This window comes from Triticum aestivum, chromosome 5B (genome assembly GCF_018294505.1).
Source record: "Triticum aestivum cultivar Chinese Spring chromosome 5B, IWGSC CS RefSeq v2.1, whole genome shotgun sequence".
In the NCBI taxonomy this organism is placed as follows: Eukaryota; Viridiplantae; Streptophyta; class Magnoliopsida; order Poales; family Poaceae; genus Triticum; species Triticum aestivum.
The window spans coordinates 622115423-622143145 of NC_057807.1; the positions used below are offsets into that span (position 1 = coordinate 622115423).

The 27723-nt window shown below is 48.5% G+C and overlaps 1 protein-coding gene across 2 annotated transcripts; it reads right to left on the bottom strand.

Annotated features, from left to right (window-relative positions):
• Positions 1-27723, bottom strand: LOC123113699 (ankyrin repeat domain-containing protein 65). Of its 2 annotated transcripts, none has more exons than XM_044535003.1 (11): positions 27534-27723; positions 27252-27425; positions 26614-26739; positions 24486-24625; positions 24023-24118; positions 23748-23882; positions 3194-3346; positions 2644-2745; positions 2003-2182; positions 1839-1921; positions 1-386 (listed from the first exon to the last, which is right to left on the bottom strand). In XM_044535003.1, the coding sequence occupies exons 1-11, from the start codon at positions 27616-27618 to the stop codon at positions 119-121; spliced, it is 1542 nt and encodes a 513-aa protein (XP_044390938.1). In that variant the 5' UTR covers positions 27619-27723; the 3' UTR covers positions 1-118. The 2 variants fall into 2 exon arrangements, with proteins under 2 accessions (XP_044390938.1, XP_044390939.1); XM_044535004.1 differs by lacking the exon at positions 1-386 and adding an exon at positions 810-1407.

The window sequence follows — 27723 nt, forward strand, 5'->3', positions numbered from 1 at the left end:
TTGAACTGGAATCAAGATACTACGATCAGCGAGTGCATCCAGTTATATTTACAAACGATGGTACCACATAAGTCTTAAAATACCAGGGTATTCTACCGAAAAAGGCTTTCGCCCCGCTTTATAAATAAAGCAAATCGCCACAGAGCACACATACAAATACCAGTTCAAACGCACACACCCAAGTCACACAAACAAGTACGGAGATTTTGCTAAGGGCACAACTCAACAAGCCCAAAACACAAAAGGGATAGACCCGAAGAGCCAAGGAGCGACTAGTCGGGTTCCGACGGTGGAGATGGAGACAGGCGGGCGGCCATCGAGCGGAGGTCAGCGATGAAGGCAGAGATGGCATCACGGTCCTGGGGGCGGCTAAGAGGCCGCCAGAGCTGCAAGAAACCAGACAGTTTGAAGATAGCGTCAGTAGCCCGTCGAAGAGGAACACGCTAGATCACAAGCTTATTACGGATCGTCCAGAGGGTCCAAGCGATGACTCCAATCTCAAGCCATCTAATGTGGCGAGAAGTCAAAGGGGAGGACTGGAGCTCGTCATACAGGTCGGGGAAGTTGGTGTGACACCAAGATCCACCCACCACCTCACGGAAGCAGCTCCAAACGAATTGAGCGGTCACGCAGGAGAAGAAGATGTGATTCGAGTCTTCGGGGACGTAGCAGAGCGGGCAAATGTCGGAGCCCGGGCCATTGCGCTTACGCACCTCAACGCCCGACGGGAGTCGCCTGCGAATCCATTGCCACATGAAAAGATTCGAATTTTCAGGGGTAGGTGGACGGACCACACTGTCGACGGGGGGGAGGGGCGACGGAAGGTGCGATGGCCTGGTAAAGGGATTTGGTGGAGAATTGGCCCGAAGGTTCAAGCCGCCATCTCACCAGGTCCGGGCCATCGTCCACCACCGGCTTGTGAAGTGCTACACAGTCCAGTAACTCACGCCAAGCGGTGGATTCCGGAGGGCCGAAAGGCCTCCGGAAAGCAAGGCGCCCTAGATCAATAAGGGCCCTCTCAAACGAGATCAGGGGTTCAACTGCAATGGAGAAGAGATCGGGAAAGCGCGCGGCAAAAGGGGAGTCTCCAGCCCATCTGTCAAACCAGAACAATGTCGTCGAACTGGACCCCACCGAGATGGAAGTCCCGATGCAGAGGACCGGGAGAAGCTGGACGACCGACTGCCAGAACTGCGAGCCACCAGATCGCAGACAGAAGGCAAGTGGCTGGCCACGCAGATACTTGTTCCGGATCAAACCGTTCCAGGGAGAATCTGCACTCTAGAAGTTTTCAGACTAGATAAAAGGCGCTAGCAGCAAAACAAAGCCACAGATTCTGCATTGTAAGACGGGCGCGTCAGTTACTTTCCAGGGCAACGAGCATTCTTCGCTGCCTCTTGGGCTTCCCTGCGACCAAAATATTTTGAACATGAGCATTGTCAGAAATCTGTGTACAACTCCTTACCCTGAAGATCAACCCTGATAACACACAGATCAACACTAGGTGCTCTTTCCACTATTAGTAAATCGCTCCGACTCAAGAAAAGAACCCAACAGACTTGAATCCATGTAATGCAATATATTCCTCTAGAGATGGAGACCATCTTCCATGCACAAAACTGTCTACTCCCTCAGTTCCTAAATATAAGTCTTTTTAGAAATTTCTATATGGACTACATACGGATGAAAATAGACGTGTTTTAGAGTGTAGATTCACTCATTTTGCTCCGTATGTAGTCTATATTGGAATGTCTAAAAAGACTTATATTTAGGAACAGATGGAGTATAAGATATCATTTATCCTTTCACTTTAACTTATGAAAACGGGGACCAGTTACCTTAAAGCATTTGCAAGATGACTGTTTGTAGGGTCAAGCTTCAAGCCATCATCGGCAAAAGCCTTGCATGCTTTCTCGTAGTCCTACAAGTACAAAACAGAGGATGATCAGCTCTATGATCATGATCACGAATGCTTGAAGAAAGCTACCGTCTTATTTTTTACCTTCAATAACATAAAAGCTGCCCCTTCTCGATAGCAGGCTTTTGGCCAAAGAGGTCGGAGCATTCTGCAACTACTAGCATCAGCGAGAGCAGTTCTTCCGTTCATAGCGCGCAACGAGCAGAGACTCCTATTTGCCAATATGGTTGCAAAATCATCTGGACTAGGGCCAAATGCCATTGCCTACAATACGTACATCAATCACATGCATCTTTTAGCAACACCTAAAACAGAGTACTCCAAGAACTTTTGTACAACAGTATTGTGTTACCTCAGCCCTTTGAATACAAACTGCTCAACTACCTCATAATTAATAAGAGAGCGGTATGGCTGGCATAGATTGTGCATGCCTTGTACTCCCTCCATCCATATATATAGGGCCTAATATGTATTTCGATATTTACTTTGACCATGAAGAAGGTCAATAATTTATGAGATGTATGCTATAAAATTATACAATTGAAAACTCCTTTTAAATACGAAATCGTGGATAGAGGGAGTACTGTAGACGGAGCATCTAACCAGAATATGGAACCGATTTTTCGTGTGAACAAAATTATAGCGTGGACTGAGATTAACAGTTTGCAAATATAGAAAACACCTGTCGCTTCTTCAGGCAATAAAAATGGGCCCTAGTGACTTACACTACTATACAGCAGTGCTGCTATATAATACTGCCCACTCTTAAAAGCCTCTGAAGCTTTCTGTTTCAGTTCAGTTAATTTCTTTGCACGCTCTTGCTTATCCTGATCACAAAAAAGTTGCAGTTAGAACAAATATGTGTAAAACATGTACAAATTTGTAAGTCTCAGCCTATATCACCTACTTAGTGTATAAAACTACAAAAATGTGTTATACTGCAGTGTTGCAGGGTGTATCATAAGTTCATAATAAAGCCTGCTGTCTGAGGCTGCAGGGATTGGCACAATATCAGAAAAGTTAACTTGTTAAGTCTAGCTAGCACATTAATAGTTCATCATACAGTCAATACCCAAAGACTAGAAGTTCGCTCATAGTGATGTGATGCACCAAAAGTAAAATTTGCATGAAATGTTTTGCTTGCACAATGGAGGTTACAACAATCGTGAATTAAAACTAATTCTACTCCAAAGATAGGCAGAACTACCAAACAAGAGAACTACAGGCTGATGATAAATAACATACGGGAAAGTGAGCATAGAACTAAAAACATACCATTGGCTTCAAACCAAAGTGTTTCACATGAGAAATGATTCCATCAATGCTCCACTCCGGCAGCGTTGAAATAGGAGAGGTTAAAGGGAATAACATTTCAACCATGTCCTTACGGCCTTTAGAGGCAGCAAGTTCAATTGGTGTCGTACCACACTGCAAGAATAAATACCAAACATAGATACAAAAAGTAGTTGGAAGATTTCCATCATTAATAATTAGGAATCACAGCCTAACATCTCAACCAAATGGCTGGATGACTTCAAGAGAATCACTATGCAAGGGCAAATAATGGAACAACCACGTTCATCCTTCCATGAAATTTGTAAACAAAGGTTACGTTAAAGTACAGTAACCGAAAGCTTCAACTAATATGTTGTATTGCATAAACTTTTCAAAAAGAATAGGAACAAGATGATACGAACACCAAAATATACATGAAAAGGGCAGAAATCTTTGAAGATGTTGGATTTTATGTTTCTTTAGACCAGGCTATGAAGAACCTGGAGATTTTTTTTCCAAATCATAATTTAGTAGACAAGAAACATTTACGAACTTTGCTTCGGTACACCCCCCAGAAAAGTTTATGGATTTCGATGTAGATTAAAGGTGGAGATTAGAAGGCACCCCTTCAATCAAAAAGGATAATACAGTGATCTAAACAGTCTTATATTTGTTTACAGAGGGAGCTTTTTGTATCCAAATCAATCTATTCAATATGTTTGATCTGCAGGCGTAAAACTCAACATTTACATGACATACCCTGCTTTTTTTTTTGAGAAACTAGCAGGTGCTCTACTTTGCATTAAGAAAGGCAATTTACAACGCAGAAGATCCAAATTTACAATGTTTCAAAATCATTTCTACCACTATAAACACGCAATTTCATCGTCCATCCTCCTGGCCACAGAGTTGAAGTTAGGTGCACAAAGGGGTCCTTGATGGGACACATGGTACGATTCTCTTATAAGCATCTGATGCATTGATAGTATCCCCCAAATCACCGATGCACGGGGGCGTCGGTGCCAGGAGAAACCTCTAGGTAGTGATGGATTTCAGTCCCGAATACCCCCAAGTTTTCAGGTTTGCGATACACTTTGATCTATTCCTATTAACCAATATAGCTGTACTTTTATCATGAATAACAAGTGAAGCACCAGTATTTGTTGTTAAACAACAATATTGTGTGTACATGACAGGGCTTCCAGTGGACTTCAGCATGAGATACAGGGCGTATATTGTAGGTAGTTGTAGTTGTTAGGCTTTGCACTTATCCTATCTAAACCGTAGACTAATCTTTTGAACTTCTTTTGTACTCCATGTTATAATCTCAACAAACTCTGTATGCATTTCCAGGGAGAAGCCCCTGCCTATATAAGATGTACGCGTCCCCTCCAACAAGGTAAGACGCTTCAAGCAATCTTCACATGGTAATCAGAGCCTCCCTCTTCCATCTCATCTAGTTTAACCACATCATCCCCATCACCAAGATCGTGCACCATGTCTTCCTCCTCCATCTCCCCTCTATCCGGCCTCCATAGTCAGGTGACGGAGAAGCTCATTGTCACAACGACAGTGTGCAGCAGCACCGTGTGACTGCCAGTTGGCAACGCCAAGTGTAGGTGTGTGTGTGTGGTCCACCTGTAAGCGTGTGAGTGGCCAAGGGCCGTGCGAGTTGAGTACTTAAGCCCTCGAGGGCCGATGTAATCGACAGGCTGTTGGAAAAGTATCTGAATTCCTCACCTCTCTCTCTCACTAGCTCACCCCCTTCCTCAAGCTTTCCTCACCTACTTCTCCCGATCCCCTTCTCGCCTACTCTAGACGCCCCTCGATCCAGATCGGGGCGTGACAATTGGTAATCCGAGCCACCGAACCCTGCCCCAAAATATTTTCTCCGCTGCTCCACAACCCTCTTGGCCTTGATCTGTAACATCCACCGCCGCTGGTGCGATCTGCTCCGGCAAGTCACCCAAAATCCCCGGCGGGGTTAGATCGTTCCGAGAGGAGCAACGGCGCCGTCCAAGCCTTCCGTCCAGACGCGCCAGTTGCTGTCCGCCATGGACGACAACACCAGCAATCTCAAGTCTCTCATGGAGACCATCGTCTCCCGCCTCGACGAGCAGAAGCTCGACAACGACAAGCGGCTCGAAGCTCAAGTCGCCTTCAACGCGCAGGTCTCTCAAGATCTGCGCGCCCTCCCCAAACAGGTGGATCTCACCCAAGCCGATGTCGACGAGACGCGCAAGGTGCTTGAGATGTCGCCGTCACCGCGCGGATCGGGATCTGCCACCGTCATCAACCCGTCACCACCACCACTGCCGCCGCTGCCACCTCTACGTCCACCCCCAGTGCACCAACAACAGCAACAAGGAGCGCCACCTTGCGCCTCGCAGATCAGCGACCACCCCTGCTTCAAGCGCCACTCCAGCAGCCGATTGAGACGCATCACCACGACAACTACATCAAGCCGCCCAAGCACGACTTCCCGTGTTTCGACGGTACCGCCCCCTACCTCTGGCTGGATCGCTGCCGCACCTACTTCGACCTCTACCGCGTGCCTCCATCCAGCTGGGTGACCACGGCGACGCTGTATATCGAGGGCCAGGCCGCCCACTGGCTGCAAGCATTTCGACAAACACATGGTGGCCTGGGTTGGGACGCCTTCTGCACAACAATAATCGAAGAATTCGGGGTCGACAAGTTCGAACTCGAGATGCACAAACTGCTCCAACTCCGACAGAGCGGCACCGTCAGCGAGTACCGTCAGGCGTTTGACAGCCACATGTACCACCTACTGGCGTTTGATCCCTCGCTCTCCACCAAGTTCTTCATTACACAGTTCCTCTTGGGCCTCAAGGATGAGCTGCGCGCGGCGGTACGCCTCCAAGCACCTAGCATCACGCGAGCCTCGATCCTCGCACGGATCCAGGAGGAAGAACTGAACACGCCACGAGCGCGACCACGACCACCACCGCAAGGCCGACCACCTCCAGTTCCCTAGCGCGTCTTGGTGTTGCGCTACGACAATAGCCCGACGACTACGCTCGCGAACGCCAACTCAAGGAATTTCGCTGCGCCAATGGGCTCTGCTTCAAGTGCGGCGATCGATACAGCCGTGAGCACCGATGCAATCAGCAAGCGCAGCTGCTCACGATCCAGGTGGGCGCGTACAGGGAAGTGCTCACCGACGACACCGTGCACGCACCCGACCTGCTCGACGCCCCTGAACCAGCAGTTCCTCCACCAAAGTGCTGCACCATCTCAGCGCACGCGCTGGACGGCTTCGAGGCGCCCAGCACCATCCGTCTCCAGGCACTGGTTGGCAACCAGGTCATGCTGCTACTGCTGGACTCTGGGAGCACCCATAGTTTCGTCAACAAGTCCTTCGTGGAACGATTCGGCGCCACCATGCAGGAGATCGCCGCACTGGACGTGCGGGTGGCCAATGGGGATCGTCTCACCTGTTCACGCCTGTTCGCGTCAAGTTCCCGAGCTCAAGTGGTGGATGCAAGGGCACACGTTCTCCACGCCCATGTATGAGCTCGACACCGGAGCGTACAATGGCATCCTCGGCATGGACTGGCTTGCCAAGCACAGCCCCATGACGTGCCACTGGCAGGACAAGTTCATCTCCTTCCTCCACGACGGCGAGATGGTCACCCTGCAAGGTGTTCGACCCAAGACGACGACCACTCTCTCCGCGGTACAACCGACTAAATTGTGCAAGCTCATCGTCGGCAACGACATCTGGGCAATTGCCATGGTGGAAATGCAGCCCCCCCCATGTGCCCAAGTCACGCAAGTCGTCCCAGACACCGATCAGTGATCTCCTGGACGAGTTCGCCGACGTCTTCGCCACGCCCACCGGCCTCCCTCCACACCGACAGTACGACCACACGGTCACCCTGGAGGAAGGGGCCCAGCCTACAAATGCGCGCCCGTACCGCTATTCATCCCTCTAGAAGGACGAAATCGAGAGGCAAGTGAAAGAGATGCCCGACGCCGGCGTGATCACTCACTCGGTCAGCCCATACGCAGCGCCAGTATTACTGGTGAAGAAAAAGGATTGCACCTGGTGGTTCTGTGTGGACTACAGGCGCCTCAACGACATAACGGTGAAGAACAAGTTTCCCTTGCCGATCGTCGACGAGCTCCTCGACAAGCTAGCAGGCGCGGCATACTTCTTCAAGCTGGATCTGCGCGCCAGCTACCATCAGATTCGCATGCGCGAGGAGGACGAGCACAAGACGGCGTTCAAAACTCATCACGGACATTTTCAGTTCCGCATCATGCCGTTCGGATTGACAAATGATCCCGCAACCTTCCAGTGTTTGATGAACGCAATCTTCGCCAAGTACACATGTAAGTTTGTCATCATATTCCTTGACGACATTCAGGTTTTCAGCGAGACCATGGAAGAGCACATCGAGCACCTCCGCCTCGTCTTGAACCTGCTCCACGAACACCAGCTCTACGCCAAGATGTCGAAGTGCTCATTCGCGCAAGATCACATCGACTACCTCGGCCACGTCATCTCCAAGCAGGGCATCACGATTGACTCCGAGAAGACGGACGCCATGGTGTAGTGGCCCACGCCGACCAACGCCACGGAGCTCCGCGGCTTTCTGGGGCTCACCGGCTACTACCACAAGTTCGTGCCCCACTACGGGATCATCACCAAGCCACTCACGCAACAGCTCACCAAGAAAGGCTTCGAATGGCCCGAGTCAGCGCAGCTAGTGTTTGACACGCTCAAGAAGGCAATGGTGACCACGCCAGTGCTCGCCCTCCCCGACTTCGACAAGCCCTTTTCCATTGAGACAGACGCTTGCGATACGGGCATCGGCGCGGTGCTCGTTCAGGAAGGCCACCCCATTTCCTACTACAACAAGGCACCGGGAGTGAAGAACCAGAAGCTGTCTACTTACGAGAAAGAATTCCTGGTTGTGATGATGGCGGTGGACAAATGGCGCTCCTACCTGCAACATGGGCCGTTTACAATCGTCACTAACCACAAGAGCATGTGTACACTAGGCGATCAGCAGTTGGTGACCGATGTCCAGCGTCGCGCCAAGTCAAAGCTCGTCGACCTGCAGTTCAAATTCCAGTACAAGCGCGGCATCGACATCGGCGCCGCCGACGCGCTCTCCCGCGTGGGCAGCCTTTCAGCGCCAATGCTCTGTCACTCTGCCAACCCGCATGGATCCAGGAGGTGGCCAACTCTTATGCAACTATTCAGATGCTTAGGAGCGGCTGCAACAACTCGCTCTGCACAGCCCAGACAATGAGGAGTACGAGCTGTACCTCGGGGTCATCCGTTGCCATGGCCGGCTTGGATTGGCGCTAACATGGCGCTTCGCACCAAGACGATCAGCACAATGCACAACAACGCAGTGGGTGGTCACTCCGGCGCCACGACCACGTACCACCGCGTCAAGAAGTTGTTTGAGTGGAAGGGCATGAAGCATGACGTCGACGACTACGTGCGGTAATGCCAGGTTTGCCAGCAAGCCAAGCATGAACTGCGCAAGCCCGCGGGCAAAATGGCACCACTGCCCATTCCCACAACGCCGTGGCAAGACCTGACTATGGATTTTGTTGAGGGTCTGCCCAAATCAGAAGGTTATGATGCAATCAAGGTGGTGGTTGATCGCTTCACCAAGTTCGCACACTTTGTGACATTGCGACACCCGTTCACGACGATGCATGTGGCCTGGGTGTTTTGGGACAACGTCATCAAGCTCCACGGCATCCCCGCCTCCATTGTCCCCGACCATGACAAGGTGTTCACCAGCGTGCTCTTGCGCGAGCACTAAACTGCTCTACTCCACCGCCTATCACCCCCAGACTGATGGACAGAGCGAGCGCGTGAACCAGTGCATGGAGATGTACTTGCGCTGCGCCGTTCACGACACTCCACGGCAATGGCGTCGCTGGCTGCCCTTGGCCGAGTTCTGGTACAACTCCTCATTCCATTCCTCTCTGGGTTGCTCTCCGTTCAAAGCTCTGTATGTTGTCGAAGCAAACGAGGGGAGCATGGCTACCTGGTCGGGCTCCCAGCCAACCCTGTTGGACGGTGAACAGTGGGACTGGGCACTGCACAAGGACAACCTTAGGGCGCAGTTGGCACGAGCACAAACCAAATACAAGAAATTTGCAGACCTGAATCGGACTGAGCGCGTCCTTCAGGTGGGTAATCAAGTTCTACTTAAGCTCCAGCCGTATGTACAGAAATCAGTGGCCAGCCGCCCTTGCCCCAAGCTTGCGTTCAAGTTCTTTGGGCCCATTTCTGTCATTGCCAAGATTGGCCCTTCTGCATACAAGTTGGATCTGCCTCAGGACAGTCACATCCACCCCGTGTGTCTCGCAGCTGAAACCCTTCACACCCAACTACAGCCCGATGTTCTCTGAACTGCCTGTTACTACAGATTTGTCGACAGTAGAGACAATGCCAGTGGAGATTTTGGACAGAAGGATGATGAAGCGAGGCGATGCACCTGTGATCCAGCTACAAGTGGCCTGGGACATTGTACCCCCATCGACTACTTGGGAAGACTATGAAGTGCTTTGTCGGCCCTACCCGCAGGCCACGATTTGGAACGACAACCCCATGGAGGGAGCTCATTCTCAAGAAGGGGAGAATGTTACAACGACAATGTGCAGCACCACCGTGTGACTGCCAGTTGGCGACGCCAAGTGTAGGTGTGTGTGTGTGGTCCACCTGTAAGCGTGTGAGTGGCCAAGGGCCATGCGAGTTGGGTACTTAAGCCCTCGAGGGCCGATGTAATCGATAGGCTGTTGGAAAAGTATCTGAATTCCTCACCTCTCTCTCTCTCGCTAGCTCACCCCTTCCTCAAGCTTTCCTCACCTACTTCTCCCGATCCCCTTCTCGCCTACTCTAGACGCCCCTCGATCCAGATCAGGGTGTGACACTCATCAAAACAAACTACATCCTTTGGCGTGCAGAGATCACACCGCAGCTGACCGAAGCAGGGTTCTTCGGCTATGCCGATGGAACTAGAAAAATTCATTGTCACCAAGGACAAAAAAAGCAAGGAAGAAGCTGTCCCGAACCCTCTTCATCAACTCTGGGTCAGGGAGGATCAGCAGGTACCTTTTTTTCAAGGTAAATGCATCAGAAACATAGATTAAGAAAGGCCAAGAAGGCAGGGTACAACGCTGAGAGCCAGCTACAACGCTCGAAGGCCAGACCACCCCTAGTATAGAATACTCGCTATCTATCTGTTGAGAGAAGAACAACTTAATATTATTGGGAGGCCAAAGCCAACATATATATGAGTACAAGAGGATGCCAAGAGACTATAACGTAAAAGACCAAAGGACATCACTAATATAACTCTAACACCCCCCTCAAACTCATGGTGAATTCACAATACTGAGTTTGGAGAGGTGAAATCCATGTTGCGCTCTAGTCTGGGCCTTCGTGAAGAAGTCTGCTAGCTGTAACTCCGAAGGCACATACTGAAGAGCAATAACATAAGAAGCATCGACACCAATATGCTTGGTAAGCTCATGCTTCACGGGATCCCGCGCAATACTGATAGCACCTGTACTGTCTGACTAAAGGGTGATAGGTGCACTAACATAAACACCAAAATCCTCCAGTAACCATCGTAACCAAGTCACGTCTGCCGTCAGGAGAGCCATAGCTCGCAATTCAGCCTCTGCACTTGAACGGGAAACTATAGTCTGTTTCTTCATCTTCCAAAGAGAACCACCAAGAAAAACACAGTAGGCGGAAAGTGAACAGCGATCCATAGGATCACTAGCCCACGGAGCATCTGAATAGGCCTGGAGCTATAATGAGCTGGAACGGGGAAAAAAGAGAAGATGAGAGATCGTGCCACGAAGATGTCATAGAACACGAAGAAGGTGACTATAGTGAATTGAAGTGGGAGCAAAAACAAACTAACACAAGTGACAACAAGATACGCAAGACTCCCAACAAGATCACGATAACGTGTCGGATCAGACAAAGGCTCACCATCAGAAGCACGAAGGTGAACATTGAGCTCCATAGGAGTCTCAGCAGTGCGCTCGTCACTAAGAGCCGCACGAGTAAGAAGATCCTAGACATACTTTTTCTTGGGAAATAAAAAAGCCATCAGAGGTGGAGGAAACCTCAGTCCCAAGAAAGTAACGAAGAGGACCAAGATCAGACATAAAGAACTGCTCACTAAGACGGGCCTTGACAAAGGCAATACTCAGAATCGTCGCCAGTGATGATCATATCATCAACATATATAAGAAGAGTGTGACCACGAGCAGAAAGGTGAACAAACAACGCTGGATCATGAGCACTGGGTGAAAAACAGCTGCAGTGACCGCAGAGGCAAAACGCTCAAACCAAGCGCGGGGGGCTTGCTTAAGGCCATAGAGAGAGCGACGAAGATGGCAAACCATGCCATCAGGAACTGAATACCCAGGTGGTGGCTGCATATAAACCTCCTCACGCAACTCACCATTAAGAAAGGCATTCTTAACATCAAGTTGAGACACAGACCAATGGCGAACAGAGCCACGACAAGAAGTGTGCGGACAGTGGTCATATGGGCCACACGAGCAAAAGTCTCTTCGTAATCACGACCATGCTCCTGCTGAAAGTCACGAGCCACAAGACAAACTTTATAACGCTCAAGAGAACCGTCGGAGTGAGTCTTAATCTTATAGACCCACTTACAAGTGATCGGACGAACATGGGAAGGAAGAGAAACCAGATCCCACGTGCCAGTGCGCTCAAGGGCAGCAATCTCTGCCATCGCAAGCTGCCATTCAGGATGAACAAAAGCATCGCGATAAGAGATAGGCTCAATAATAGCCGAAAGACCATATTGACTAGGAGAATAGCGGTCGTGTTGAGGGCAAGGTCGAGGCCGAAGACCATAAGTAGGCTGGGACGAGAAAGACAGTGCACCAGCAGTATATGGCACGTCAGTAGATTCATCCACAACACGTGGACGTCGAGTATAATGAAAAGGAGAAGTGGGACGAGAAGAAACCAACGGAGGTGATGAAGGTGGGGATGACATCGGTGATGAAGGTGGGGAGTCATGTAGCAAGGAGGAGAGGAAACTGTAGGAGATGACAGCGTCAGATCTGTAATAGTAGGTTGAGAAGGAGTAGGAATACGAGGCACAGAGAGAGGTGTATCAGGAAATGTCAGAAAGGAGATATCCTCTACAAAAAAGGTTGAGGAAGATGATCGTGGGTAGAATGGATGAGACTCATCAAAAGTCACGTCCCGAGAAATATGCATTCGACGACCAACCGGATCCCAACACCGATAACCCTTACGCTCATCACTGTAGCCTAGAAAAACACACTCGACAGACTGAGCAGTCCGTTTGGTGCGTTCTCGGGGGCAAGGAGAACATAACAAACATAACCAAAAAGCCGAAGCATCGAATAATCAGGAGAACGATTAGAAAGACGTTCTAGAGGAATACCCCCTGCAGACCAGATGAGGGTTGAATGTTTATGATGTAAGTGGCAGTGGAGACAGCCTCGGCCCAAAAATGAGGGTTGCACGAGCTGTCTCAAGAAGGTGACGATGTTTCCGCTCAGCCACGCCATTTTGAGTGTGAGCACCAGGACAAGAGAACTGAGTAATAGTACCCTGCTCAGCAAGAAAACCACGTAGCATTTTGGAGATATACTCGCCGGTAGAATCAGCACGAAACACACGAATAGGTGTAGAGAACTAAGTGTGAACCATGGCAGCAGAACACTTATAAATAGAGAGAACCTCACTATGAGAGGACATAAAGTAAAGCCAAGTGTAACGAGAGAAATCATCTATAAAAATAATATAATATTGATGACCCCCTTTGGAAGCGAAGGGTGCCGGACCCCACACATCGGAATGTACCAAATCAAAAGGTCGTTGAGACACTGACTCGCTGGTAGGATATGGTAAGTGGACCTGTTTACCAAGCCTACATCTTTGACACTGTAAAGAGACATCTCCTGAGACAGGCCTCAGAAGACCACGACGAACTAAAGACGATAGTAGAGAACCACAAAGGTGACCAAGTCGATGATTCCATTGCTAGAAGGAGCTGGTAACTGAAGCAACGAAGGCAGATGGACTGGCAAGTGTGGTGGCAACGGAAGGAACATGGAGCCAATCTAACTCCCAAAGCCCCTAAGAATCATGGCGGTGAGGGCCAGCCCCAACCAAGCCTTCGTGTGACGATCCTGAATAGTGCAAGAATCAACGTCAAGAATGACACGACAACCAGAATCAATAAGCTGACTTGCGGAAAATAGGTTCATGGTAAGGCGAGGAACATAAGAAACATCTGGAACATAAAAGGAAGGAGTGGAAAGAGTGCCTTGACTAGCAACAGGGAGAGGAGTACCATCAGCAGTAAGAACATTAATAGGAAAATCAAGAGATCTAAGAGAGGACAAGATAGAAGAATCACGAGACATAAGAAGTGAAGCTCCAGAATCCAGAACCCATGGGGATGTACCTGACTGAGTAAACGGTGGTCGCTCAGCACTAAAAGCGCCAGTCACAGAGCCTGCAATACCTGTTGAAGAACCTGAAGCAGCAAGTAGACGCTTAAGCTTCACAATATCCTGCTCGGTGAGGGAGATAGTAGACGACGTCGAGGAAGAACCACGAGTCCCAGAAGAAGAATTGCGCTCCCAATTACACATCACGTTTCTTCTGGAAGCACTCAGACTCGGGGTGACCATCCTTGTTGCAATAGCTGCAATGAGTACGAGGACGAAAGCGACCCTCATGAGAACGACACTCAGCTGCCAGGAGTGGGTAGCAGCGGCGGAGCACTGGAGCGAGAAAGCATTGGTGGAGCAGCTCGAGCAGCAAGCACAAAGGGAACCTGAAGCAACCCAGCACCACGGAGGCGAGTCTCCTCAACACGAAGCTTAGAAAGCATCTCAGAAATAGGAACACGGCCACGAGCAAACAATTGAGCATGCCGAGGCACAAACTCCCCACGGAGCCGCGACAGAAACTCATAAACACGCTGAAACACCAAGTCGGACCTCACAGTCTGGCAACACGCGCAAGTGACACAAACAGTAGTGCGAAAGGAGTCAAGCTGGCGCCAGATAGCAGAACTCAGTGTAGAACTCGTCAATAGTGGAGTCTCTCTGCTGAAGAGCATGCTCCTGACGTACCACAGACAAGTAGAGAGCATCACCAGAGGGTTGATAGCGCTGACGAAGACAAGTCCACATCTCAAACACCGTTCCCATAAACTCAGAAGGAAACTGTGGTAGAACACTGGCAGTGAGGACAACCGCTGCACGAGCATCATCATCACACCACTGAGTGTAAGCAGCCAGATCATCACGATAAACGGAAAGAGCATCCGAATAAACCACGACCTGCTGGTCATAAGCAGCAACCGCATCAAGTAGCAACTCGGGCTGCAGCCCTATCATTAGAAGCATTTGCGGCAAGAGCCGGTGGAGGCGGCGATGGGATAGGATCCACAGGAGGAACTGGGCACTGAGGACAAGGAACCTCGCCGGAAAGGACTCTCCAGAGACGAAGGCCACGCATGTGAATGCACATAAAAGCAACAAACTCAGCATAGTTAGCCCCATCAAATATCACCGGGCAGCGTGGAATGGCGACATAGCCCAATGAGGTCGAAGACATGGTGCTCTCTGTCCCATTTTTTTAACCTTCTCTCTCTCTCTCTCTCTCTCTCTTTTCAATCCCCACAATCGATCGATGAATCCAGAGTAAGTCAAACAAAAGAAGCAGCGTCCTCAGCGCTCGTACACCAGAATCAGAGGAGCAAATCGGTCCACAACTTGATGCGAAAAAATAGAATTCTTGCAAGAATTGGTGGATGTCAGGGATCTGTTGGAAAGGCTGGGGATGCTTGTGGGGGATTTCAAATTGCTTGTCAACCCCGGAGACAAGAGCAACAACTCTATTAACCAGTGCATGACGGCTCGGATATGGTCCAAGCTCAATGCGCTTGAGCTAAAGGAGGTGCATCTAAACAGGAGAAAATACACTTGGTCTAACAAACTTGAGAGACCGATGCTGGAGAAGATTGACCACGTGTTCTTTATGAACTCGTGGGAGGAGACGCACACATCCTGTTTCCTAACGGCGTTGGGGTCAACAATCTCGGATCACTCTCCCCTGTTGGTGGATCTCAATGTTGATCCGCGATTGGAAAAACACTTCAAATTCGAGGCTTTCTGGATGAAGGCGAAGGGGTTCTTCGACACAGTGGCGAACACGTGGAACTCGGTTCCATCAGAGGGAAACCCTTTTGTGTTGCTGGACAAAAAACAAAGGGAAACGGCCAAAAATTGCAAAGTTGGAGTGACCAGTGGATTGGAAACAATAAATTGCAAATGTTGATTGCCCTGGAAATTATCCTGTGCCTGAACAAGGCTGGAGATATTAGGGCGTTGTCACCTGGTGAGTTCAACTTGCGCAAGATCTTAAAGCGGAACTGCTAAGGCTATGCTCCTTGGAAAGGTCGATTGCGAGGCAGCATTCAAGACTCCTGTACCTGAGGGAAGGGGACACCAACAACGGGTTTTTTCATCTACACGCCCGCCAGCGCCACAGAAAGAACTTCATTACAACCCTGCATAATAATGGGGAGATCTTGATGGGGCAAGAGCAGATTGCAACCACTGTAGACGAGTACTATGATAACCTATTTGGGCAGGCGCCGGACTAGGAGTTGACCCTGGATTTAGAGAAGCTAAATATCCAACGCAGGGACCACATACACTTGGAGCTACCATTTGTGAAAGATGAGGTGGAGAGGGTGATCAAGGCAATGCCTCCGGACAAAGCTCCGGGACCGGATGGATTTACCGGCCGCTTTTATTCCTCCTGTTGGCACATAATCAAGGCAGATCTATTGAAAGCTTTCAAGGTGTTCTACCATGGAGACATGCGCGAACTGCCGACTATTGACAAGGCTCATCACATTGCTACCTAAGATGGACAGAGCGATGGAGTTGTGGGATTTCCATCCGGTCAGTCTCATCCATGGCGCAATTAGAATCTTTGACAAGGTTCTCTTGGATAGACTTGTGGATGATCTCCCAAAACTAGTGGGAGTGCATCAAAGTGCCTTTGTGAAGGGAAGATTCCTGCACAACTTCATGCTCGTGTAATACACGGCGTGCCGCCTGCACGCGCTAAAAACACCTGCGGTCATGCTTAAGCTTGATATTACAAAAGTTTTTGACTCCGTTCAATGGCCTTTCCTGCTTGAGGTTATGAGGATGGGATTCAGATCGAAGTGGATGTCGTGGATATGTGGACTGCTTGGTAATACTTCAACACAGATCCTAGTCAACGGTGTACCAAGGAGGCCAATCTTCAACTGTCGGGGTCTTCGACAAGGGAATCCCCTATCCCCAATGTTTTTTTATTCTGATCATGGAGCCACTCCAGAGGCTTTTCGAGGTAGCAACAGACAACAACTCATGGCATCCTATCCCCACTAGCTAGAACCGGAATGAAGCAAAGGATGTCGATATTCGCCGACGATGTCATGATTTCCATGAATCCAATTGAGGACGAGTTGCGGGCATGTGCTAGGATGCTGGACATGTTTGGGGAGGCCTCGGGCCTACGGGTAAACTTGCTAAAAAGAGCGGCCATGTCAATCTGTTGTACAAAGGACGACATGATGACGGTTAGCACGCCCTACAGGATCTTTCTCGTGCAAGTACTTGGGCTTACCATTGACAACCAGAAAGCAAAACACGACACAATTTATAAGCTTGGTGGATCGGCTGGCAGCCTGCTTGCCAACTTGGAGGGTGGTGTCGCTGCCGACGAGTGGTCGGCTTCTCTTGGTTCAGTCTGTGCTCGGTGCGAGATACCAATCCACGCCATGATGGCCTTGGATATACCCCCAAATAGTTTGGCGGCTATGATCAAGATATGTAGAGTTTTTAGTGTGTGCCAAAGCTGAGGCCAACGAAGGGGGATGTGTGGTGGCTTGGGATAGTGTTTGCACACCCCAAGTAGACCGGAGGACTTTGAATCCCAAACCTTGGGTGGCTGAATGTGAAAATGCAAGCTAGGTGGCCATGGCTCAACGGTCAGATCCTGATATATCGTGGCATGAATTACATATCAATGTGCCGAAGACCTTGCTAGCTATCTTCAGGGCGGCTACGAGGATAGAGATTGGGGACAGAAGGTTGGCTCTGTTCTGGGACGATAGGTGGCTACAGAGGAACATCACTTAGGAGATCACCCCTCTTTTGTATGACAGAGTGTCGAACCATGTGAGGAGGACACGAACGGTCCATGATGCGGTGGTCAATGGGGGAGCTATCAATATTGGGCAGATCTGAATGCGAGGATGCTCCAGGACTACTTCCTACTTTGGGCAAGGGTGGATAAGATCAACCTTGATAGCAACATCACAGACTATACCTTTTGGGCATGGGAGAAGGACGGCAAATTCTCGACGAGATCAGCCTATGCGGCCAAGTTTGGAGGCAAGGAGGTTGTCCTGATTGTTGATTTCACGTGGAAGTCAAGAGCACCCTTGCAGTGCAGATTCTTCACCTGGCTTGCACTGCGGAATAGATGTTGGACTTCAGATAGGCTCGCTCGCTGGGGCCTACCGCACCAATATTGCTGCCTGTTCTGCGCTCAGCACGACGAAACGATTAACCACATCCTTCTGGACTATGTTTTTGCATGAGAAGTTTGGGTCACGGTACGCTAAGCGCTTGGCATGCCAGAGTGGGTACCGGGGATCAACGACAAGCTAAATGTTTGGTGCATGGACATAAGCGGAAGCGGACACCATAGCGAGGACGCTAGAGCTATTATTAAGAAACAGTATAACTGAGCCACCTAAGAGCCCTCTCAGCGATTAGACTTCGTGAACCGTCCGATCCCATGCACGAACGATCAGATTTAACATCTGCCCCGGAGCGCCCACTTGGGTCTCCCTCGCCGGGTCAATTCTCACGAGCCGAGCTGGCTAACGTAACCGGGCTGCTACTCTGCACATCGTTTTCGGAGCCTTCCTGTGAACCGGGCCGTCTCATGCAGTAAATTCTTTTAAGGCCCAGTTTAGAAGCCTCGCGCAGGTGCTGCAGTGGATGGGCCGCTCCACAGGCTTCTCTCGGTGGCGGCTGCTTCGATGGCCTACTACGGCACCTGCTCACGGTTCCTTACGAATCATCCTGCCGACCTACCCCGAGAGAATGGAGTAGAACAGACGCACGTTTTATGTTATTAGTGCAGTTTTGCCTTACACATGCCTGCAGCGATGATTCCCTGATTTGGACACTGACGGACATGGTCCCAAAAGCATTAGAACATATGACATCATCAGAGACCAGTGAAAGATTAGAAAATCAAGGAACGCTAGAGAGAACACATGAACGAATAAAAAATCAGAACCATCAACCAAATCTAAATCAGAAACAAAAGGAGAGAAAGCGCTGGACATACTTTCCTGTATTTCTCATCCACAACTAGCCTGGAGCGTATTTACCATATATGCTCCACTCAACATATGAAGCAATCCACAACTATTCTGGAGCGTATTTACCATAGATACCCCACTGAACATATGAAGGAAAAACGTTCAAATTATGAAATATTTCCACTATTTAATTTTTCTCTGATAATATTTATTTATTTTAGCATTAAGATGAATGGGCGCGGCAAAGCGCGCATTCATGTTCTAGTAATTCTTACAATGTGGACACTTTGGAAGCACCGCAACACGATCGTGTTAGACGGTGCATCGCCATCTACACTGCTAGTCATCGGAACCATCAAGAGAGAAGGCAAGAACTAGAGTCAGGTCGGCCTCTTCAAAGGGGGTGTGGGTAGCTTCCTGGGACGCTTAGTCAGGTGGGTGAATGAGAGAGGGTAGGATGTTGCACTACTGGTAGGGGTGGATCGGTTTTTACTCATGTATAGATAACTTGTATGGTGGAAGGGCTCTTTCCCCACCCTCTCCTTCTTTAATATATCCCACCCTGTTTAATGTATGATATTCACACTCGTGTGTATTCGACTTTTATCTTTCTAAAAGCACAAGATAAATGGGAGAGAACTAATCATACAAAACTACATCTTATAGACTTGTACACCATACTTGGTACATCTAAGGCTCGAAGACTCGGAGACGGACATCTCCAACCTCAAGTTCCTTCTCCTTTGTTTCCAACAAATGTCTGGCCTCAAGATCAACTTCGACAAGAGTGATGTTATGGTGATGGGCTACTTTCCCGCAGAGTGTTTGGCCATGGCCAACCGGCTTAACTGCCGCCTGGGCTCCTTTCCCATGACCTACTTGGGTACTCCCGGCTCACCGTCGCGGACTTGCGCCCTTCCGTGGCCAAGCTCCAAACGCGCATTGAGCCATGGCAGGGGAGGTGGTTATCTAAGGCGGCCCGGACTATTCTCATCAACTCTTACCTCTCCAGCCTCCTCTTGTTCCTCATGAGCTTCTACACCCTCCACGAGACTCTGCACCATGAGATCGCCAAGGTCCAGTCTCGTTTCTACTGGGCGGGCGACAACGATAAGCAGAAGTATCATATGGTCAGTTGGCCGGACATTTGCAAGCCCAGGGAGCAAGGCGGCCTTGGCATTATGTGCTCTAAGCGGATGAATATCGCCCTCCTCTCCCGTTGGCTTTGGCGCATCTCACAAGGTCACGGTGGCCTCTGGCTCGACATCATCCGGAACAAATATCCGCGCGGACAGCCCCTCGCCTTCTGCCAGAGATCTGGTGGATCCCAGTTCTGGCAATCGGTTGTCCAGCTTCTTCCGGTTCTCCGCATCGGGACCTCCATCTCGGTCGGCTCCGGGGCTTCAACTTTGTTCTGGTTTGATCGCTGGGCCAGAGACGCCCCCTTCGCGGCGCGCTTTCCCAGCCTCTTCTCCATCTCCGTCGATCCTGTGATCTTTGTCAAGAGGGCCCTTATTGACTTAGGGCGCCTTGCTTTCCGGAGGCCATTTGGGCCCCCGGAATCCGCCGCTTGGCGTGAGTTACTAGACTGTGTTGCCCTCCACGAATCAATGGTGGACGGTGGCCCTGACCAGATGCGTTGGCGCCTGGAGCCATCGGGCCAGTTCTCCACCAAGTCTCTTTTCCTGGCCATTGCCCCCTCTTTCGCCCCCCTCCCTCTCTCGACGGTGTGGTCCATCCGCCTGCCTCTGAAGATCCGTATCTTCATGTGGCAATGAATTCGCGATCGGGTCCCGTCCGGGGTCGAGGTTCACAAGCGGAATGGCCCGGGCACTGGCCTCTGCCTGCTTTGCGGTGTCCCCGAAGACTCGAATCACATATTCTTCTCCTGCGTGTCCGCTCAGTTCGTTTGGAGCTGCTTTCGCGAAGCGGTCGGTGGAAATTGGTGCCACACCAACTTTCCCGACTTATTTGCCGAACTCCAGATCTCCCCCTTGACGTCTCACCACATTAGGTGGCTTGAGATTGGGGTCATCACTTGGACCCTCTGGACGATTCGCAATAAGCTTGTGATCCAGCGCACTCCTCTTCGACGGGCTACTGAAGCTCTCTTCAAACTTTCGGGTTTCTTGCAGCTTTGGCGGCCGCTTAGCCGCCCTCAGGACCGCGACGCCATCTCCGCCTTCATCGCCGACCTCCGCTCGATGGTCATCCGTCTGTCGCCGCCACCCCCACCGCCTCCGCCGGAACAAGACTAGGCGTTCTCTCCTCCGGTTGTTTTCTGTTTTTTCCTGGGCTTGTTGAGCTGTGCCCTCAGCAGAACCTTTGTATTTTGTTGTGAGATTTTGGTGTGTGTGTGTGTGTGTGGAGTAGTCCTTGTATGTGTGCTCTCTGGCAGTTTGCTTTATTATAAAGCGGGGCGAAAGCCTTTTTTGGTATAGCATCAAATCTGATGATACAAGTAAAGTAAACAGAGACGCATATTTTTTTCATACTTGCACCCTTTATAATAGAGATTTTGATTTGGCGGGAGCCTTTATGTTTCTGTTCTGTTAGGACGTGAAGAGGGAGATGCAACATCCATAGATCTACTGAGAGGTAGTTGGGTTCTGAATGTGGCCAGAAGCTCTAGTGAATACCATAATCATCATGCTGGTCTGAGTGAAATTATTTTGATGGATTTTTGGTGATCTGCTTTTACATGGAGGTTAATCGATGGTATCAAGCCTCACTAAGTGACATGGATTGAAGAGATTGGGGAATATTGCTACAAGGTCTGTATCTCCAATTAATTGAGAGGCTATGGTATGATAACTGGAAACTTTGCTCTCCCATAAGTTCTCTATGTTTACATCTTTTCGCTTCAGTACTTACAGTACCTGTAATACTTAAACCAAGATGCAAGAAGGTTTCCTCACAGAATAGTACTCCCTCCATTCCTAACCAGTGTGTCTTCAGGAATTGACCAGAGTGGATTTCAGATTTATAAATACAACCTGACCATTTATACTCCCACGGATTTGATTCATGCCTTTTTCTTCTTCGCATGTCAACTGAAAAATGGATTTCAGTTATGCATAGAGGCATCATCTATTCTCTTCTTCTTGCTGCATTGCATACTGCATATGTCAGCACAAATGTCTTTACCATGTGGCAAGACTGGTTAGCTATCCTAAAACCAACAATCAATGAATGTCTTTAAGCCCTGACAATTTGGAAGTCCAACATTCCAGTAAAAGTTAAAATCTTCATCCGGTATCTTCGAAGGGGTGTTACGCCAACGAAAGACAAGCTCGGCGTCGCAATTGGCAAGGAAGAAAGACGTGTAGCTTTTGTACTCAAGATGAGACAATCAAACACCTCTTTTTCCGGTGCAAGTTTGCGCGTTTTACGTGGTCCATCATCAAAATAGCATCCAATTTGTATCCGCCCACAAGTGTTGTCAATATTTTGGTTATTATTTTTGGTTATTGATTGGATGGTACTCCAAATAGGTTCAAAACGCTACTACCTCCGTCTCGGTGAGTAAGTCATTCGCATAGTTCTAGATGACGATTTAACTATCTAAATATGTATTATATGTGACAAAAAATATATATTTAGAAACTACATCCTTGTAGAAATCTAGTGATATACTTTTCATGACATATACCACATATTTAATTCCTCAAATCAATGACCTAGAACTACGCGAATGACTTATTCACCTAGACGAAGGTAGTAATAGGGGTGGGCGGGTGTGGCTTATTATGGTCACTTTGGTTGTGTAGAAATGATTTGTTTTTTAATGACAAAAACTCTTCTCCTTTGCAGGTTATTTTCCGCTGTACGCACTCGCTTCGTACGTGGTCTACGCTGCACCAAATGGAGGACGCCACACCGTCGCCAGGCAGAGTTGGCAGAGTTTCTCACCCCAAGCACGCATGACCTGGCCCGAGAGGTTGCCCAGGAGAGGACGACAAGCATGACAACCTCATCTCGCAAAGCAACACCCCATACATCGTCACCACCTTCAACAAAGATCAAACGTCCACCACAAGCAACTGAGTAGGAATCTCAATGTAGATATCCCGGCGGCCCACCCCCAACGCTGAAGCCTCCTCTAACAACTCCACAACCCTAAGGTGGCGCCTTCAAGAAGAAAAATGATGTTGAAGCCGGCGCCACCCTATCAGGAGATTTTGGCTTTTACACGGGACATGGAGGTGGAGGGCAGGAGCAGGATCTCAATGACATCTATAAGAAGGGGAACAACGCTCGAAGCATCACCGGCATCGTTGCCGCCGCCGCCGGCCAAGGGATTCCCCTGATACTGAGCCCCCAGCTTCACAAGCCCTAATCAACCACCAGATCCGGCCATCCGGCCAACCAGAGGTCACCGGCATCCCAGGCCGCTGGGCCGGCTGGGCAGGATGAGGAGCAAGGGAGGGGGCCACAATCTCCTTAGGCTCCAAGGGCCAATGGGGAAGCACTAGGAGCAAGCTCGACACCTAACACTCACCCACCGGCCATGCGACCGAGGTGACGCACCTCAGCATCCGCACCAGCCACCCGCTGCCGAGTAGGAGGCGCGCTCCTCAACAGGCCACCACCCCCAGATCCATGCGCTCCATGCGCAGACCACCACATCCACGCAGCCTTTCACACCGCTGTTGCCCAACACCACTGTGCCGACCGCCATCGAGTAGGGGAAGAGAGGCCTCGCCGACAACGACTTTTCGAGATTCAAGTTTGACCATAAATTTAACCAATAAAATGAGGGTTATGTGTCACAAAAGGTATACCATTAAATTTGTATCAGAAAGAATGACCCGGTGGTGTAGTTTTTAAAGTTACATGACTTATGTATACTTGGTCTAATTGATGGTCTAAGTTAAATCTCGAAAGTGTGTGCGCCCTCTTTTTGTAGCTGGAGGGAGCAGTGTTTCTCCTCATGCAAGTCTATTCCTGGTGTCAGAAGTGCGGTTAAGATTACCCTAATCTGTCAAGTGTCTACAGCCTAACTTGACCTCATTGAGAAACGGGAGAACACTGTTCAGCTAACTAACAACATATGCATGAAAAGTAGATTATGACAAGTGACAACAGCAAAACAGGAAACAAATAAAACTCACTTCATCTGGAATATTGGGGTTAGCACCAGCGTCTAGTAAGCACTTCAAGATGCCAGTGCCAGGTATGTCATACTTCACTGCCAACATGACGTAACTATCACCAGTGAAGTCAATAAAATCCACATCAGCACCAGCCTGTGTAAATGAATAGTTATTTGATCATTTATTTGAGTTAATGCTTGATATCAGCCACAGAAAACATACACACAAAGAAAATGAAGCTGTGCCTACAGAGTAAACTTTAAGAAAGCTCATTACGAAGAAAGAGTACTGACCTCAATGAGTAGCTTGACAGATTCCAGTGACACTGTAGGCATGGGCCGGAGAGCCCAACTCAACGGGGTATAACCAATAGCGAAAACCTTGTTAGGCTGTGAAAAGTGGAAGAATCAACCGCTTACACTTGTCAACAAAAAGAGGGACCAATAGAGAATTTCTTTTGAGATATATGCCAATAGAGAAATAAAATCAGCTCGTGGTGTTTAAATATATTAGTATTTCTGAAGGAAACAGAAATATATTTATACAGAAATTAGACATAACATTTACTTGGCTTCTGGGAAAGTGAGCACGTTTCACTTTAGGATAACTAATTACTGTTCATGATGAAATTTTTGTTGCTTCATATACGACACAAACCTTTTGTTCAGATGGAACACAAGTATCAGAGGCAACAAGATCCCATTCCAGAGTTTTCTTTTGCATTGCAAAGGAGAGAATCAAGAAACAATGTCTTACATCGGCATGGTGCTCCAACAAAATCTTCATTGTGCCATCTTGTCTATAAAGAAGAGCTGCATGCAATGGCGTCCCTTGTACAGAATCTATATCCACATCGGCTCCTCTTGAAAGCAGCATTTCCAACATTTCACAATGCCCTGGAAAATGAAGTTCCAAAAAAATGAATGAGACAAGAATAATTTCCAGCATGTAGCTGACTTTAACCTTTTTGATTACCACATACCAAATCCAGGACCAGGTTTTGAAATGCGGTCGGATTGGGACTATTTAAATTTCCATTACTTGTTTATCTAAACCTTAGAAATAGAAAATCAATATTGAGCTTCTAAGATTATAATCAACACCTTGGAAACATTGGATATCCAACTTGAAAATCCCAAACCTAAGTTATTCTACACACGCTCGATAATGTTTCTTCGGCCATCATCCAAATCATATATATGGGAGCTTTGTTCGATGGAGATCACATTAAAACATATGGCAAGATATGCTAAAACAGAAATATCAAGCATCACACTTGCCAAGAGAGGTGTCATGGTAGTAAACTGCCACGATCCTAAGAGTGAGGGTTGTAGTTCTGCACGCTGACATAGTGTGTTTCTTGCTTACTTTATTCCTTAGCCAAGCCTTTTCAAATAGAGAGAAGACTACCAAACAAATATTAGCAAAATTAAGACTAATCTTATCAAAAGAAACCTGATAACTATTTTGAAGAAATGGGTCTGATTTGGATTAGTCAGCCCAGAAATGCTTCTCTGTCGACGATCCGGGGCATTGATTTCATCTAATGGTGACAAATCAAAATTGACTTTTATAGCTGGATAAAACAAAAAAGGAATCCTAAGGCTCATCGCGCACAGACCGAGAATTAGCAAAACCATTACGAAAACGGTTTATCCAATTATTTCTAAGGATGATTTGGTGCCTCCTGCACCTCCTACCACCGGTAGGATCGCTAAACCTGCTAATCCGCAGCTGCAGGGCCATGTTGGTAGCCGTTCCACATAATATTAACCAATATAGAAGCAGTTTTTTCATTGAACTTCACTGGAAGTTTGGAACTCTGACCAGATTTCCAAATTTTACAAAGCAAACTACAAGTTTGAAACATTTGGTGGTAAATTGCAGGATAAGAGGAAGATGAAATTTTGCAACTTGCAGTTTAGAGGTAAGAATTTGTTGCATTGTTTTGGGAGATATTCTGACATACTGGACACCAGGAATTATGGTCTACCAATTAGCAGTTATGTACGAATCAGCTCCACCGTTCGGCACCAACCTTTCGCAAAAGAAAGAAAGCACTGACCTGTTTCTTCTGACTACTCACCTATAAAGCCTTTTGTATCGCCCTAATTGCCACCCGGTTACCAGCTTAAATTGGTACATTAGTTCAGAGCTTGACAGATGTAATCCACTAATTTAGGAACCTGCTCAGGACAACTATCAAACGTCTAGGAAAATCTATGAGGGATCATCTTATGCATCAGATCAGGCTGTGCCACTGGGCCGCGGCCACTGTGCAGAAGAGCAGCAGCATTTGGATATAGGGACTATGGAGAGATATGAGGATCTGGGTTATAGGTGGGATATAAAATTTTGAGCCATTCCGCTGCTTGGTTTGTGATGGAATAGGGATAGGTAGCATCAAAATCTAAGATCAAAATGCCCGCACTCATTCAAAAAAAAAAGCATGTGGGTAGCCAGGATATTTTGATAATTTTGGTCAGCCATGTCCATTTCCTCCTAATAACCTAGCCTCCCCCTTGGGTTGAGAACACAGGTCCATATCTCCATCCTTCTTCATTTCCAATTCTCTCCATCCAAATATAGGATTAGATTTAACTCTCGCAAGCATTTCTGATTCAAGCCTTCATATCCCTAAATCCAAACGAATCCTAAAAGAATAGCAACACGACAGTGGAGAATCAAAACGCCCCCCAAAACCCCTCTCCATTTCTTTCTCTTATAGATCGGTCAATTGCTTTTCGGAGTCTAATGCTGCTTATATCCAGTGACATGGCTTTCTAAAAAAAAAGAATCAAACTGACATACTTTGATAGAAAATGCACCAACATATTTGACAAATGTATCATTTCCAAACACACTTATTGAGATAGAGAGATACCTCGCGCTGCAGCACCATGGACAGGTGACCGTCCTTTCCCAGCTGATGGATCAGCACCATGATCAAGAAGATATGTTGCAGCAGCAGCTCTCCCAGAATGGGCAGAACAGAACAGCGGCGTTTCACCTGCAACAACCAGAAAAATAAACATGAGGAGCTCAACAAATTCACACCAACCCTTTCCTGACCCTCAACACGAAAAGGTTATAGACAAGGCATCTAGCCAGTTATAGACAAAAGAGCCAAATGTGGAAAGAGAACTTCGCAAACCAATATCAAATGCATTTCCATCAGACACATATTTACTGTTGACAAAATTGCACAACGACAGACAGGGGTTAGATACAGTTCCCCAATAGCGGTTTGCCCGAATAACATATCTGAAGAAATTGATATGTGTGCTATGGTGCATGGACTTTCTGAGCATGGGGCGGTGTGCATATGGTAGATATGTGAGCTCCACCTATCACTTAATTGCAATTTACAAATGCATACAACATGTAAATGTAAGACCAAATTGAAGCCTAAAATACAGATTTCACATGGTACTCCATAGTAATCGACATAAATAAATAAATAGAATAAAAGTTAATAGAGCTGCAAATTGACGCTAAGGGGGCGAGGGAAGGGGACGTCACCTTTGAAGTTGAGTTGATTGACATCGAGGCGGAGGTCCTCGACGAGGTACCTGCAGACCTCGAGCCGCCCCTCCCCGGCCGCCAGGTGCAGCGCGCGGTTCCCTTCGCCGTCCTCCACCGCCGCCAGGACGGAGGCCTCGCCCTGGCCCCCTGAGCTCATCGCCCGCGCCATCTCTTGGCATACGCACGCAATGCAGCCAAGTCAGGCACTAATCACGCTACTACAGTACTACCATCATCAAACCCTAAGAAGAGAAGAGCATGAGGAGGAGGCGGGGTTACTCTTGAGGAGTCGGAGGTTGCCGTCGGAGGCGGCGCGGAGGAGCACCTCCTCCCTCTGCTGCTTCCCCATCGCATCCATCTCCATGGCGATTGAGCAAGCAGGCGGGTTGCTCCTTGGTCTGGTCGATACGCGAGAGAGCGGCTGCGCTTGCGTGGGAGTACGAGCGTGGACTGGGAAGAAGACCAGCAG